Source organism: Odocoileus virginianus, chromosome 15, assembly GCF_023699985.2.
Source record: "Odocoileus virginianus isolate 20LAN1187 ecotype Illinois chromosome 15, Ovbor_1.2, whole genome shotgun sequence".
In the NCBI taxonomy this organism is placed as follows: domain Eukaryota; kingdom Metazoa; phylum Chordata; class Mammalia; order Artiodactyla; family Cervidae; genus Odocoileus; species Odocoileus virginianus.
In genome coordinates this window covers 16,856,323-16,869,162 of record NC_069688.1, presented here as the reverse complement: position 1 = coordinate 16,869,162, position 12,840 = coordinate 16,856,323, and the positions used below count along the sequence as shown (strand labels likewise).

The 12,840-nt window shown below is 45.7% G+C and overlaps 1 protein-coding gene across 6 annotated transcripts in view; it reads left to right on the top strand.

Moving 5' to 3' along the window:
* The window catches only part of SPIDR (scaffold protein involved in DNA repair), a 265,133-nt gene that overhangs the window by 242,423 nt on the left and 9,870 nt on the right, over positions 1-12,840 (top strand). For 5 of the 6 annotated variants that reach the window (XM_070477068.1, XM_070477067.1, XM_070477065.1 and 2 more), the window contains 6 exons: positions 536-577; positions 1,466-1,550; positions 2,502-2,645; positions 2,734-2,793; positions 5,189-5,393; positions 6,233-6,379. In XM_070477068.1, coding sequence (XP_070333169.1) covers positions 536-577; positions 1,466-1,550; positions 2,502-2,645; positions 2,734-2,793; positions 5,189-5,393; positions 6,233-6,379 — 683 coding nt within the window. The remainder of the gene's footprint in view (positions 1-535; positions 578-1,465; positions 1,551-2,501; positions 2,646-2,733; positions 2,794-5,188; positions 5,394-6,232; positions 6,380-12,840) is intronic. The other variant, XM_070477066.1, reaches the window with a different exon arrangement.

The window sequence follows — 12,840 nt, the reverse complement described above, 5'->3', positions numbered from 1 at the left end:
GCTTTTAAAAAAGTAAACAACATTATTATCTATTAACACTATTGAAAGTTAGGTCAAAATCTAAGAAGCCTTTGAGATATATACTTTTTTTTCCCAACTAAAACGGCAGTTTTAAAACTGTGGTAAAATGTACATAATATAAAAGTTTCCATCTTAACAGTTTTCAGTTAGCAGGAAGTACATTCACAGTGCCCTGCAGCCGTCACACCAGCATGTCCCAGAACCTGTCACCCTCGTGAAGTGAAGCTCTGTCCCCTGAACCGCTGGCTCCCCAGCCCCTGACAGCCAGCCTCTACCTTCTGTCTGTGAATTGGTCTGATTGGGGACCTCATATACATGGAATCACACACTGTTTGTCTTTTTGTGTCTGACTGTATCTTTTATTTTAGATAATATTGATAATTTTTCTTGTTCTGTGAGTAACACATATATGTTTTTGAAATATACAGGAAACACTTGAACCAAAGGAAGAAAATAAATGTCATCTTTAAGTTCTACTCGGATAACCACTAAAAACATTTTTTTGCTCTTTCAGAGAGAGACCTTATAATTTGTTGTCTGCTTTCCACTTAGCAAGGTATCATGAATATCTTTCCATGTCCATAAATAGTTTATGTGTCAACGTTTCAAAAGCTGTATCATATTTCATTGTGCAGATGCATCATAATTTTGTATATTTTTTTATTGAAGTATAGTTGATTTACATGGTTTCAGATGGATAGCAAAGTGATTCTGTTATACATATGTGCATATATATATATATATATATATTCTTTTTCAGTTTCTTTTCCATTATCAATTATTACAATTTATTGCATATATTTTCCTATCCTATACAGTAGGTTCTTATTATTTATCTGTTTTATATGTAGTGGTGTGTCTCTGTTAATCCCAAAGTTCTAATATATCCCAACCCCATTTCCTTTCCTGTCTGGTAAACATCAGTTTGTTTCTTACATCAGTGAGTCTATTTCTGTTCTGTAAATAAGTTCATTTGTATCATTTTCTTAAGATTCCACATGTAAGTGATATCATATGAAATTTGTCTTCTGTTCTGACTTCCTTCACTTAGTATAATTTCTGGATCCATCCATGTTGCTGCAAATGACATTATTTCATTCTTTTTTGTGGCTGAGTAGTATTCCATTGTATATATGCTCCACGTCTTCTTTATCCACCCCTCTGTTGATAGACATTTAGGTTGCTTCCATGTCCTGTCTATTGTGAATGGTGCTGCTATGAGAGTCAGAGTGCATGTGTCTTTCTGAATTAGAGTTTTCTCCAGACATATCAAATGCATGATAATTTAGTGAACAGTCTCTTTCCTGTGCTTACACATTCCAGGTTGCAAGGTCGGTCTGTCTGTCTGTGTGCCCCTGACTTCATCGCATATTCTGAATGTTGGCTTCTTGGTGTTCAGCCTGCATGTGACCGGCTCACTGACCAGCATCTCTTCTTTCTCTAGGATGGCTGAGCTTTTTAGTTTGATTGACACCATGTGGCCTCCACGGGCAGCTCTGAAAGCAACAGGCCCTGGCACAGCCTTTGAGGTAAGCCCAGCATTGAGGCACTGCCCTGCCACAATAGTGCACCTCCTGAGAAACCCTGTGAGGTTAGCCCGGCATTGAGGCACCCCCCACACACACACACAGTGCACCCCCCGAGAAGCCTGGATCCAGTAAGTGGGAGCCAGGACAGAGGTCACAGTGCTGCCTCACTTGTAGGCCGGAGCCTGGCTGCCTTCTCCACTGTGCCACATGTGTGCTTCCGGAGGTTCCTTTATGGTGACCTCTCTCCACCCCCATCATCATGGGCCACTGCACACTGAGGGTCTCAGCCTCGCACCCAACAAGAAGCAGGTGGTTTCCCTGCCTCCTTCCAGTCAGTAGTAGAACCACCACTGAGTGCCAGTTAGAACAAAGACTCAGTGAACGAATCCATGGGCATCAGTCCAACCGTCATCTCCGCTCAGCTCGGGGTCTCCCTTTCCTTCCCCCTCACCTCGTGTATGGTAGCTGGTTGCCCACAGGTAGCAACATTGAGGAAGCGTGTCTGTCCTTCCTGCTCTGAACCATGTCCAGCAGGCTGGCAGCTACTACTTCAGGCCTTGGCTCCCCAGGCTGAGAGCTGGCCCCTTGCTTGTGTGGTTCTGACTTCTGGCACAGGCGGACACAGTAGCTCTGTCCAGAGCTGGAGCAGTGGCCCAGTCAGAGATGCCATTTTTAGATGCCTCACAGGGAAGAACTTTGTGAATGGAGTCTTCAGTGCATCTGAAGAGTAAATTTCTAGAATAACATCTTGAATTGGTGATAAATTCAGGAGCACAGAAGCTCTCATGCTGGGTCCAGAGAGAAATAACCCCATCTGTAATGAGCCTTGCAGAGAGTTGGTCTGCATCTGTGAGCAGAGACGGCTCTGTTGAAGAGTCAATTTATGTTAATAGTGCTTTTGAGTCTTTCAGCAGTGCATTCACATTCTACTTTTGTCTTCATTTTAAACAGGAGAAAACTCATCTGCCTCCTCCTAGCTTCTGTTACATCCTCAGCGCTCATCCAGACGTGGGGCAGATTGATGTAATTGAAGACGACCCCGTTGCAGAACTTTACCAGCCACCGACTCCCCGCTTCTTAAAAGAAATTCTGCAGGTGGTGCCTTTGTGTGTACCATGTCTCCATTGCTTTGCTGTGTGTGTGGGCTTGGGGAGACTTACGCACTGTTTTCAATACATTCCAGACTGACGGCCTCTGTACCCATTGCAGCTTCTATGCCACAGTGATTTACCGGAGACCACAGGTGATCTGTCTCTCTTTCTCTTCACTTGTTGTACAACTTACCAAAGGATGATCTCGCTCAGAAATGGGTAGAGTACCCAAACAGAAAAGCATTGTTGAATGCCAGTTATGTGCGGTCTGTGCTGCCATGGTGCTAAGTGCGCTGCTTGTGCAGGTGAGGCTGTGGCCTTTCGTGAAGTCCTGGGTGTGAAGCTGCCAGGTACAGCCTGAGTGTGCTCTCAGCAGCTGTCACTCACTGGCTCCTGCCCACAGACCTGCAGCTGGGCCAGAGGTGGAGGGGGAAGGAGTGTTCAGATGCACTGCCACCTTCAGCTGGTCTGTGGAAATCTTTGCCCTTCCTGAGAAACTGACCATTTGCTAAGATGAACTCCTCCGTCCAGCGCAGGGCCATGTGCGGGACCTTGGGGTCCTGTCCCTTCTGTTTCCTTTAGATGGAACGTTTCTTCATCTTTCTTACCTTTTATGACCTTTATGTCATTTTTGAAGAAGAGGTTGATTACTCAACAGAATGCCCCTCCATGTAGATTTGCCTGATCACAAAGAGATTTGTGATCTATGCCACATAAAAGCACTGTGTCCATACCAGGGGCACACGGTTGAGCTGTCCCAGTGCTGTGATATGATATCAATTGATTAAGATGCTGTTTTCCAGGCTTCTCCACTCTAAAGTTAACTAATAAATATTCCGTACTTACTGCTTAATAACCGTGTAACAAATGTTTTGTAGGAAGATAGCTTAAGACAATTTTAACATCCTGTTTCTTATCAAACTTCTACCCATTCATTGTAAAATCTATATGAATCTTGCTTGAATTATTACTCTGATAGTGGCTAAATGATAATTTTCTAATTCCAGCCTTTTTCTACATTTATTAGTTGGCATTGGCTATACCTAGGAACTTTTATTTTCATGATTTATTTATGCATTCGGTCATTTATCTCAGCTTGAACCAGTAGATTGAATTTAATTCAATGAGTTGTTATCTGTAACTGTCACTTATTCCAATGCTTACGTCTCCCCAGATTCATGCCAGCTCCCATGTCCTTTGGACATGTCCCCATCACTCCTCAAGGGCTCCCTTACTTTCTGCAATAATAAGATGCTTCAGACTCATCTTGTGTTTCCTCTGCCCTGAAATCGGTTGTCTTCTAAGGAGCCCTGGTTGATTTTAGTGAAGAACGGCATTTAGAAGCCAAGATCTGGGTCCTCAGTGGGCTCATTGCTGCTGGGCCATCTCAGCAGACGGAACAAGGAAGTATGTGTGTGTACTCATGCACACGTACCTACCGATCCACATCTTTCTTTGCATCTGTCTCTACCTAAAACTCATCATCTTATACCAGTACTTCTAACTCTAGGCCATAACCATGGAACTGACTCTAGATTTCCTCACTTCCGTATTAATAACTCCTCATCCAGCTCTGAGAAACCTGGCTGTCACTTTCCTCAGTATAAACTTCTCTAATTTCTTATGTGTAATCAGCCTTCCATCCAACTGCCTTCTCCACTCAGCTCACAGTTCCTGACCTCACTGGTCACCTTCTTTGCCCAGTCATGTCCACCAGCCATGTGGGATCATCAGCCTGACCAGACCATCTATGCCAGCAACACCTTGACCCTCATGCCAACCAGCTTCTCATAGCCTGGCCCTGCTGACCCCAGGGCTATTTCCAGTCAGATCCTTGTCCCCATTTCATCTGCTGCTGCTGCTAAGTCGCTTCAGTCGTGTCCAACTCTGTGCGACCTCATAGATGGAAGCCCACCAGACTCCCCTGTCCATGGGATTTTCCAGTCAAGAGTACTGGAGTGGGGTGCCATTACCTTCTCTGCCATTTGCATCTACTGAGTCCTAGTGGCAGAAGACTCTGATGTAGTTGTGTCCTAGCCACCTCCCGAAGGCCCTGTGTCCATGACTATCACACTGGAGTGTAGGATTCACGATGTGCATCCATGGGGCTGGGGATGTGAACGTTCCATTCATCACACTTTCTCATCCTTGGGACATGTACATCTCGCAGGAGAGAAGAGTGTGTACTTCGTGGAAGCCAGTGTGATGACTCACATCCTCACTGTGTGGACGTGGGATTGGGAGGAAGTGCGTGACTTCTTCCTCGTGGGTCAGAGGACAAGGAGAGAGCAGCCAGGGAGGGGCAGGCCTCCCCCCAGCCGTGGAGCCCTTAGAACAGCGACAGGGCTGGAGCTCACTGGGCTTGGCCATGTCTGGGGTGCTGATGACCACGTATGCAAAGGCCATTGCATTTGTGGAAATACTTATTGAAATGATATCAGACATTAATGTTAATAATAATCATCTAAGATTATTGCCTTTAAAAATAATTTGGGATTTAAGAAGAGCTACCAGGTTAATAGCCTTGACAGTGACTTTGAATTCTAGGCAAACAGTTTGCCTCTGGAGCCAAGGGAGATGTGTCTCGTGGTGACCGACATTACTCTGCAGACGCTGGACAAGGACTCAGGTTTCCCCAGAACCATTCCTGTGCGTGTGGCCGCCTCATGCCTGCTGGACCAGGAGGTCCGGGATGCTCTCTGCGAGGCCACCTCCCAAAGCTTCCTCTTCCGGGACGCTCTCCAAGACCAAGGTATGCTTTCCTCTTACTGACAGTACTGGTCTGTCCGCCGGCCCAGAGTCCCCTGCAGACCAGGCCCCTGTGACAGCTGCCTAGACACAACAGAGCGCTGGCCTGTGGTGCTGGCATGCAGGAGTGATGCTGGGGTCACTGGGGAGGGTCTGTCGGGGTCACGCTTTATGGGTACAGAAGTAACAAAACTGCTGCCTAGAGCACCACTTTGTAAAACAAACAGAGCTCAAGCATTTATGTCCATTCTTCAGTAGCCACCCTCTATAGCACCAAGTCCCAGTCTAGAGAACAGTGGTGTTCGCGTGGGACCCACATGCATGCTCTTACCCTGTAAACCCTGTAAAACTTGTACCTCATGCCATGTCAGGCTGTGTGAATACTGGTTGATGTGCAGCAAATCCACATTTTGCTTTCTGGAACATTCCCCAAGTATTTTTCATCCATGGTTGTCTGCATCCGAGCTGGCTGGAGTCTGCAGATGTGAAGCCTGCTAGTACGGAGACCTGACTGTGTGCTTACACCCATCAGTGCTCTTTCCAGGAGCCACAGGAGGACCCTACCTGGACAGTGTATTTTCAGTGTTGAAGCTGCGTGACGTGAAGTTGGTCTTTCTGCATCGAATGTGAACACATGTTTGTGTGTGTTTACAGCTCTGTCTCCCTTTTTGCACAGGCTGTGTCCCTCGACATATGGGGGCCCCACGCCAGTGCCCCTGACCGCCCCCCCCCCCACCCCGCCCCAACTGCCAGAAGGCTGGCGGAGGATGTGTCTCTCCTGGCAGGAGAACTTGCTTGTTTCAAACCTAGAGCTGGAGTAATCCAAAGCATCTCTGTTGGCAGGTCAGATTGTCTGTGTTGGCCGAACTGTCCTCCTGCCTAGGAAACGCCATGGGGGTATGATGGTGGGTGCCTGGGAGCTGACGGGCCCCCTGCATCTGGATGAACTGGGCCCTGGCACTCAGGTCAACTCCATTTGCAGCATCCAAGGTGTGTATCAATCTTGATGGAAGAGAGATTTGTATTTTCTTAAATATCGTACTTACTTTGTGTTCGTTATTTATTTATTCACTGTTTGTTGAGTACCTGACACAGGGTACATGAGGAACAAAATGAAAAGATGCCGGCCTTTCAGACACAAGCAGAGCCAGGCTGGCAGCCTCCAGGGCTCTGAGTGTCTGTCCCAGGCCCTCCCTGTGGGGCACAGACAGGAGCCCTGAGCCGAGGGCGAGTGGAGGGTGAGCCCATCAGATGAGGTGGGGGGCGGGGTGCGAGCAGGGCTTGCCCAGGCTGCTGACGGGGCAGGGCGGGTAAGCACCGGAGTGGGAGGAGGTGGCAGAGGTGTGTGTGGGGGGGTGGCAGTCGGGGTTGGGGGGGATTCAGGGCGGAGGTGGATCTGAGGGAGGGTTCAGTCAGGAGAAGACCTGACACGCAGGGAAACAGTGATCTGTGACAGCATCGTGCTCGTCCGTTTCCAGAAAGTCCAGAGATTCCACACGTAACGTCGAGGGCCTGTGTCCTCCATCCCGGCCACTCGACCCAAACCCCGTGTGCTGTTTATGAACAGCGAAGGCTGTGACCCCACTGTTGCTCGAGCCCAGGCCCCCTGTGTGCTTGTGAGACTGAGCACGTGTCCATTATGTTTTCCTTCAGTACATTCCCTTTACCGTTAGTGTTCCTACCGAGATGTAGCTCCTCAAGCACGTGGACTTGAAGAAGGCAGGCTCCAGCCGTCAGCTGGGTCTGTTCTTGCCCCCACTCTCTCATCTCTGCTCCAAGGATGGCAGGACTGACCTCAGAGACTGGTTGAGGAGTAGGTGGGCTGACGGGGAAGCCGACGTTCCGTGCTCCCAGTGCCACCGGCGGGTGGCTGGCTGGGGGCTTGGGGGCTGGAGCCAGCGACAGCAGGGATGGGGCCCGGACTGCCATCCCTGCCCAGGCAGAGCTGGTGCAGGCCTTTCAGGAAGGTGGGAGGGCACGTGGGAAACCCAGGACAGCTGCACAAGCTCCATGTGCTGGAGGAGAGGGGCCAAGGTGGCCAGCTGGCCTTGTCCTGTCCTGCTATCCCAGCTGTGCTAACGGAGTGGAACAGTCAGATTTTTGTCTAAGATGAAGCCCTGCTTTCAGCACCACGGGTCGACTCTGGAGCAAAATGGGGGCTGCTTGTTGGCTGTTGGGAGGAGCACAGGAGAGGTTGGCTGAGAGTCTGGAGGCTCAGCGGACTGGTGGACAGGCATGAAGGCCGGACTCTGCAGAGCCGCACAGCCTGTCCGCGGCCTGTGCTCTCCAGGCTCCCATCCCTCGCATCTCCCAGGGTAGGTCATCCAGGCTCTGAGCCAGTGGAAGAAGAAGGAGGCGACCCCAGGTGACAGTTCCCACCCCCAAACCCCTCCCACATTTTATGAGAAAATGTACCTGAAGAGCTGGCTTCCTGAGAAGGGTTTGGAGCCAGACCACTCTTACCTGCAGCCAGGGAGTAAGAAGCATAGAGCTGCAGGCTATGCAGGAGCATGCAGACAGTGGTGAGGACAGAGACTTGCCTTTCCTGAAGAATCTCATATTTTAAAGAAATAATAATTTACAGTGAGATTTACAAAACATAAAATTTAACCATTTTAAAGAGAAATTCAGTGGCAGTCCATTTACAGTGTTGTACAGCCACCTCCTAGTTTACGTTTTGGCTTTTGTCGTCTCACTGGCTTTGAAAACAGAGTGGCAGTCTCATTTTCAATCACAGTGTCATTGAGCAGAAATTCACCCTTTTAAAGTGTGCAACTCATTTTTTGTAGTGTATTCATACAGTTGTGCAACCATCCCTACTAACTAGCTCCAGAGAGAAACGCTGTATCTGTCAGCACTCACATCCCATCCCCTCCCAACCCCTGGCTCCCGCTCCTCTGCCTTCTGTCTCATGGACGCTCATGTGAATGAATCATACATTGTGTGCTTCTTGGTTTCTGGCTGCTTGAACTCAGCAGGACATTTTCAAGGCGTTTCTCAGGCTTTGTTCCTTTCTGGGGCTGAATAGACCCTGTTTTATTTATCCATTCATCAGTTGATGCACACTTTTTTGATACTATAATTCATGCTGCTGTGAATTTTCATGTAAGGTCCTTGGGTGGGCATCTACTTCCTGTTCTTTGGGTATATTCCTGATGTCTGACATAGTTTTCATGTGGGCCACAATCACAAATAGACAGTGGCAGCAGAACTGAGAGGGAGCTGTGTTCCCTCCACGCGTGGTGGGGAGGCATCTGTAGGAAGTGACCCTTCAGAGGGCAGAACGTGAGGCTGAGACTGAACACCCCGTGTCCAGACGTGGTGACCAACAGGAGTGTCGGGAGCCCAAGATGAGGGAGATCAGGTAGCCACAGTGACCCGTCTGGAGAGGGGCAGTGCTGATGGAGGGTCTCTGGCCAGCGGCGCCCGTGGAGTGACCCTGGGCTGACACAGGCTGCCCGGAGCAGAGCTGTGACAGGTGACATCCCCCAGCACTGGGTATTCTCAGGTTGTAGATCGTCAGTCATTCTCACAGGCATGTGCTGGTGTCAGGTTGCTGATTGAGTTTGCGTTTCCCTGACAGCATGTGCTATGGAGCATCATTCCTATGTTTATTTGATGTCTGTATATCTTCTGTGGTGAGGTGTCTGCCAAGGGCTTTGGTCCATTTTTATTCAGGTTCAGTTTCTTATTGAGTTTTTTGTGTTTTTCATGTATTTTGGATAGCAGTCCTGTCCTAGATAAGTATTTTGCAAATATCTTTTCCCATTTGTGGCATCTCATCTCTTAACAGTGTCTTTTGTGGACCAGTTTTAATTTTAATGAAGTCCAACATAGGCTTTTTTCCCCCATGAATGGTGGTTTTGATGTTGTATTTAAAAACTCATTGCCAGACTAAAGTCACGCAGATTTTTTTTCCTGTTTTCTTCTAGGAATTTTATAGTTTTGCATTTTACACTTAAGTATACAGTCCATTTTGAGTTAAATTTTGTAAAAGAGGTAAGGTCTTTTTCTAGATTGATTTTTCCCCCCAGGTGTTTGTCAATTGTTGTAACACTGTTGGAAACACTGTCTTTTCTCTACTGAAATGTCAGCTCAGTTGACTGTGTTCATGTGGGTATGTTTCTGGGCTCTCTGGTCTGTTGCATTGGTTTTTCCTTTTGAGGGTAGGATGCTGTCTTGATGACGGTATCTCTGTCGCATGTCTGTCCTCCAGCTCCATTCTCCTCCAGTATTGTCTTGCCTACTCTAGGCCTTTCTGCCTCCCATGTAAACTTGAAACTTGGCTTGTGGTATCCGCAGAGTGACTTGCTGTGCTTTTGATTAGAATCGTGTTCAATCTGTAGTGCACCTTAGAAAAAATGTACATCTTAACAACATTCAGTCTTCCTGTACGTGAACATGGAATATCTCTCTCTTAATTTTGATCTTTGATGTTTCAGCAGTGTTGTAGTTTTTCTCATATAGATCTGTACGTATTTTGCTACACTTATACCTAAGTATTTCATTTATTTAGCTAATGTAAATGGTGTTGTATGTTTTTAATTTCAAATTTCACTTGTTCATTGTTAGTGTATAGGAAAGCAATTGACTTTTGTATTTTAACCTTGTATCCTACAACCTAGCCACAGTGGTTTCGTAGTGCTAGATTTTTTTCTTGTTGATTCTTTGAGATAGTCTATACAGGAAACTCACTTGTGAACAAGGACAAGTTTTTCTTCATTCCCAGTCTCCATCCATTTTATCTCCTTTTCTGGCCATCTCACCTTAGCTGAACTCCCAGCACCAGACTGAAGAGAAGTGATGAGAGAGACCGCCTTGCCCTGTTACTGATCTCAAGGAGAAAGCACCACTTCTCCCACCATTAGTCAGTGATGTCAGCTGTCAGGGTCTTGAGTGTTTGTTGTTTTTTCAGCTAAAGATAATCTCTCTTTATTCCACATATTGAAGGGAAAGAACGTACCGGTCTCTTACTTCCCCTCCAGTTGGTTCTGATTACTAAGATCGAAAATGTTCTGTTCTGTAGCTGTAAAGCTTTGCCCTGTGTCTGCAGGTTGATCCTCATAGATGAAAAACAGTAAATGGTATTTTTATTATAATGATTATATAAATATTTTTCACTGAACAGGAAACTAGTACATACTCTATTTCCTTTCTTGTATGAGTCTTTTCATGGAGTTTTGTGCTGAATTTTGTTTTACTTAACACTGCCTGCTCTACACTCTTAATTGTTTTCCAAATCCTCAAAAATGATGACAGATCTTTGGAGCCATCCTTTTCCTATGTAATTTCTCTCCTGGAGCCTTCTGTCCCTCTGAACCTTCCTTGACTGGTTGCCCTGCTGTCAGCTGTCATCTAGGCCTCCTCTGTATTAATCCTTTAGGGTCAGCCTTTCCTAAATCACAGAACTTCTTTGTTGGCTTATTCCAACTGTAGGCTTTTAATAAATGCTCTTTACCAAGGTGAAGAAACTTCCTCTGTTCCTAGATTGAGAGTTTTTATTATCAATCGGTATTGAATTTTGTTAGATGGCTTTTCTGCATCTATTGATATGATCATATGATTTTTCTTCTTTAGTCTGTTGATATGATAGATTGTTGTTGTTATTATTTAGTCTGTAAGTCATGTCTGATTCTTTGTGACCCCATGGACTGTAGCCCACCAGGCTCTTCTGTCCTTGGAATTTCTTGGTAAGAATACTGGAGTGGGTTTCCATGTCCTTCTCCAGGGGATCTTCCCGACCCAGGGATTGAACCTGTGTCTCTTGCACTGGTGTATATTCTCTAATGCTGAGCCTCCAGGGAAGCCCTGTGATAAATTACAGTAGTTGATTTTTTTAAATATTGAATTGGCTTATAAACCTGGAATAAATCCCATTTGGTCATGGTATAATCTTTTTTTTATATAGTTGGATTAGATTGCTAATATCTTGCTAAGGACTTTTGCAGCTCTGTTCATGAGAGATCCTGGTCTGTAGTTGTCCTTTCAAGTAGTGTCTTTATCTGGGTTTGGAATTAGGTACATGCTGTCGTCAGAGGACGTGTACCCCCTCTGCTACTGTCGTCTTCTGGGGGGAACTGCACAGGATTGGTATAATTTCTTTCTTAAATGTTTGCTCGGATTGATCAGTGAACTCCGCTGGGCCTGGTGCTTTGTTTTGGAATGTTATGAATTATTGATTCAATTTCTTTAATATAGGCTTACTTCATTTTATTGTGCTTGGTAGATACTGTGCTTTTTACAGATTGAAGGTTTGTGGCAGCCGTGTGTCAAGCAAGTCTATCCCTGCTGTTTGTTCAGTAGTTCACTTAGTGGTTTGGTGTCACATTTTGGTAATTCATGCAATATTTCAGTTTTTTTCATTATGGTTATATTTGTCATGGTGATCTGTGATCAGTGATCTTTGATGCTACTATTACAAAAAGATTTCAACTTGCTGAAGGCTCAGATGATGGTTAGCATAATTTAGCAATTAAGTATTCTTTAATTAAGGTGTTCGTTTTTTAGACATTATGCATTTGTTGCACATTTAATAAGTCATAGTATAGTGTGGACATAACTTTTATGCACGCTGGGAGCTAGGGATCAAACCCAGACCCAGCTGTCGCCTGGCAAGGGAGTTACCAGTGGTATGAAGACCCCAGACAAAATGTATTTCCTCAGCTCGAGTCTTGTTCCGAAATTGGAAGGAAATTGCTTAATCCCATGTAATTGTAAATGTTGTTAGCACTGTCGGGTACTAGGATAAAAGGAAATGTGGTTTGTAGCAGTCTTCTTTTTCTTAATTCATTTAGCAGACTCGCCATAACTGTGTGATTGAGTCTCTGTGCTGGGAGCCCTCCCCTCAGCCTGGACTCTGCCCTCTGTGAAGACGCGCCTTCCGGCAGTGCTTTGAGCTTTTACTGGCTTAACTTTCAGTCTTTTAAGCTTTCTACTGGCTTAACTTTGACTCAGTCTTGATTAGATTTGTAAGAACAATGAAATTAGCTAGGCAGTCTTTTTAAAATCAGGATGTATTATTTTCATTTTCAAAAAGTCATTCAAGGATGCATTGCAGGAATGCATTTTAATAAACCAAGCCTACTTAGTTCTCATCATTTTATCCTCTACAGATAAATTTTTTCCTAATGTTTGTTCTAGTGGAAAATTAAATTCTTTGCTCCAAGAGTAGGAAGGATGACTCTCCTATTTTTCTGGAAACTTGGTTCATATCTTACTTTTTCTCAGATGTCTCATTTCACCACTCTTCAACAAGGATGGTCTGAGATTTGCAATGTATCTTGATGATATGTACAGTGCTTCACACTCCAAGAAAATTAGACCAACTCAATCCCCTGTTTAAAATTCCTTTCTGGCTTCTCATCCCTTCCAAGATCAAGTCTAGAATCCCAGGGAGACTTGGAAGGTGCTGGCAGGCACAGTTCACTGCTGTCTCACCTGCCTTTTCCTCT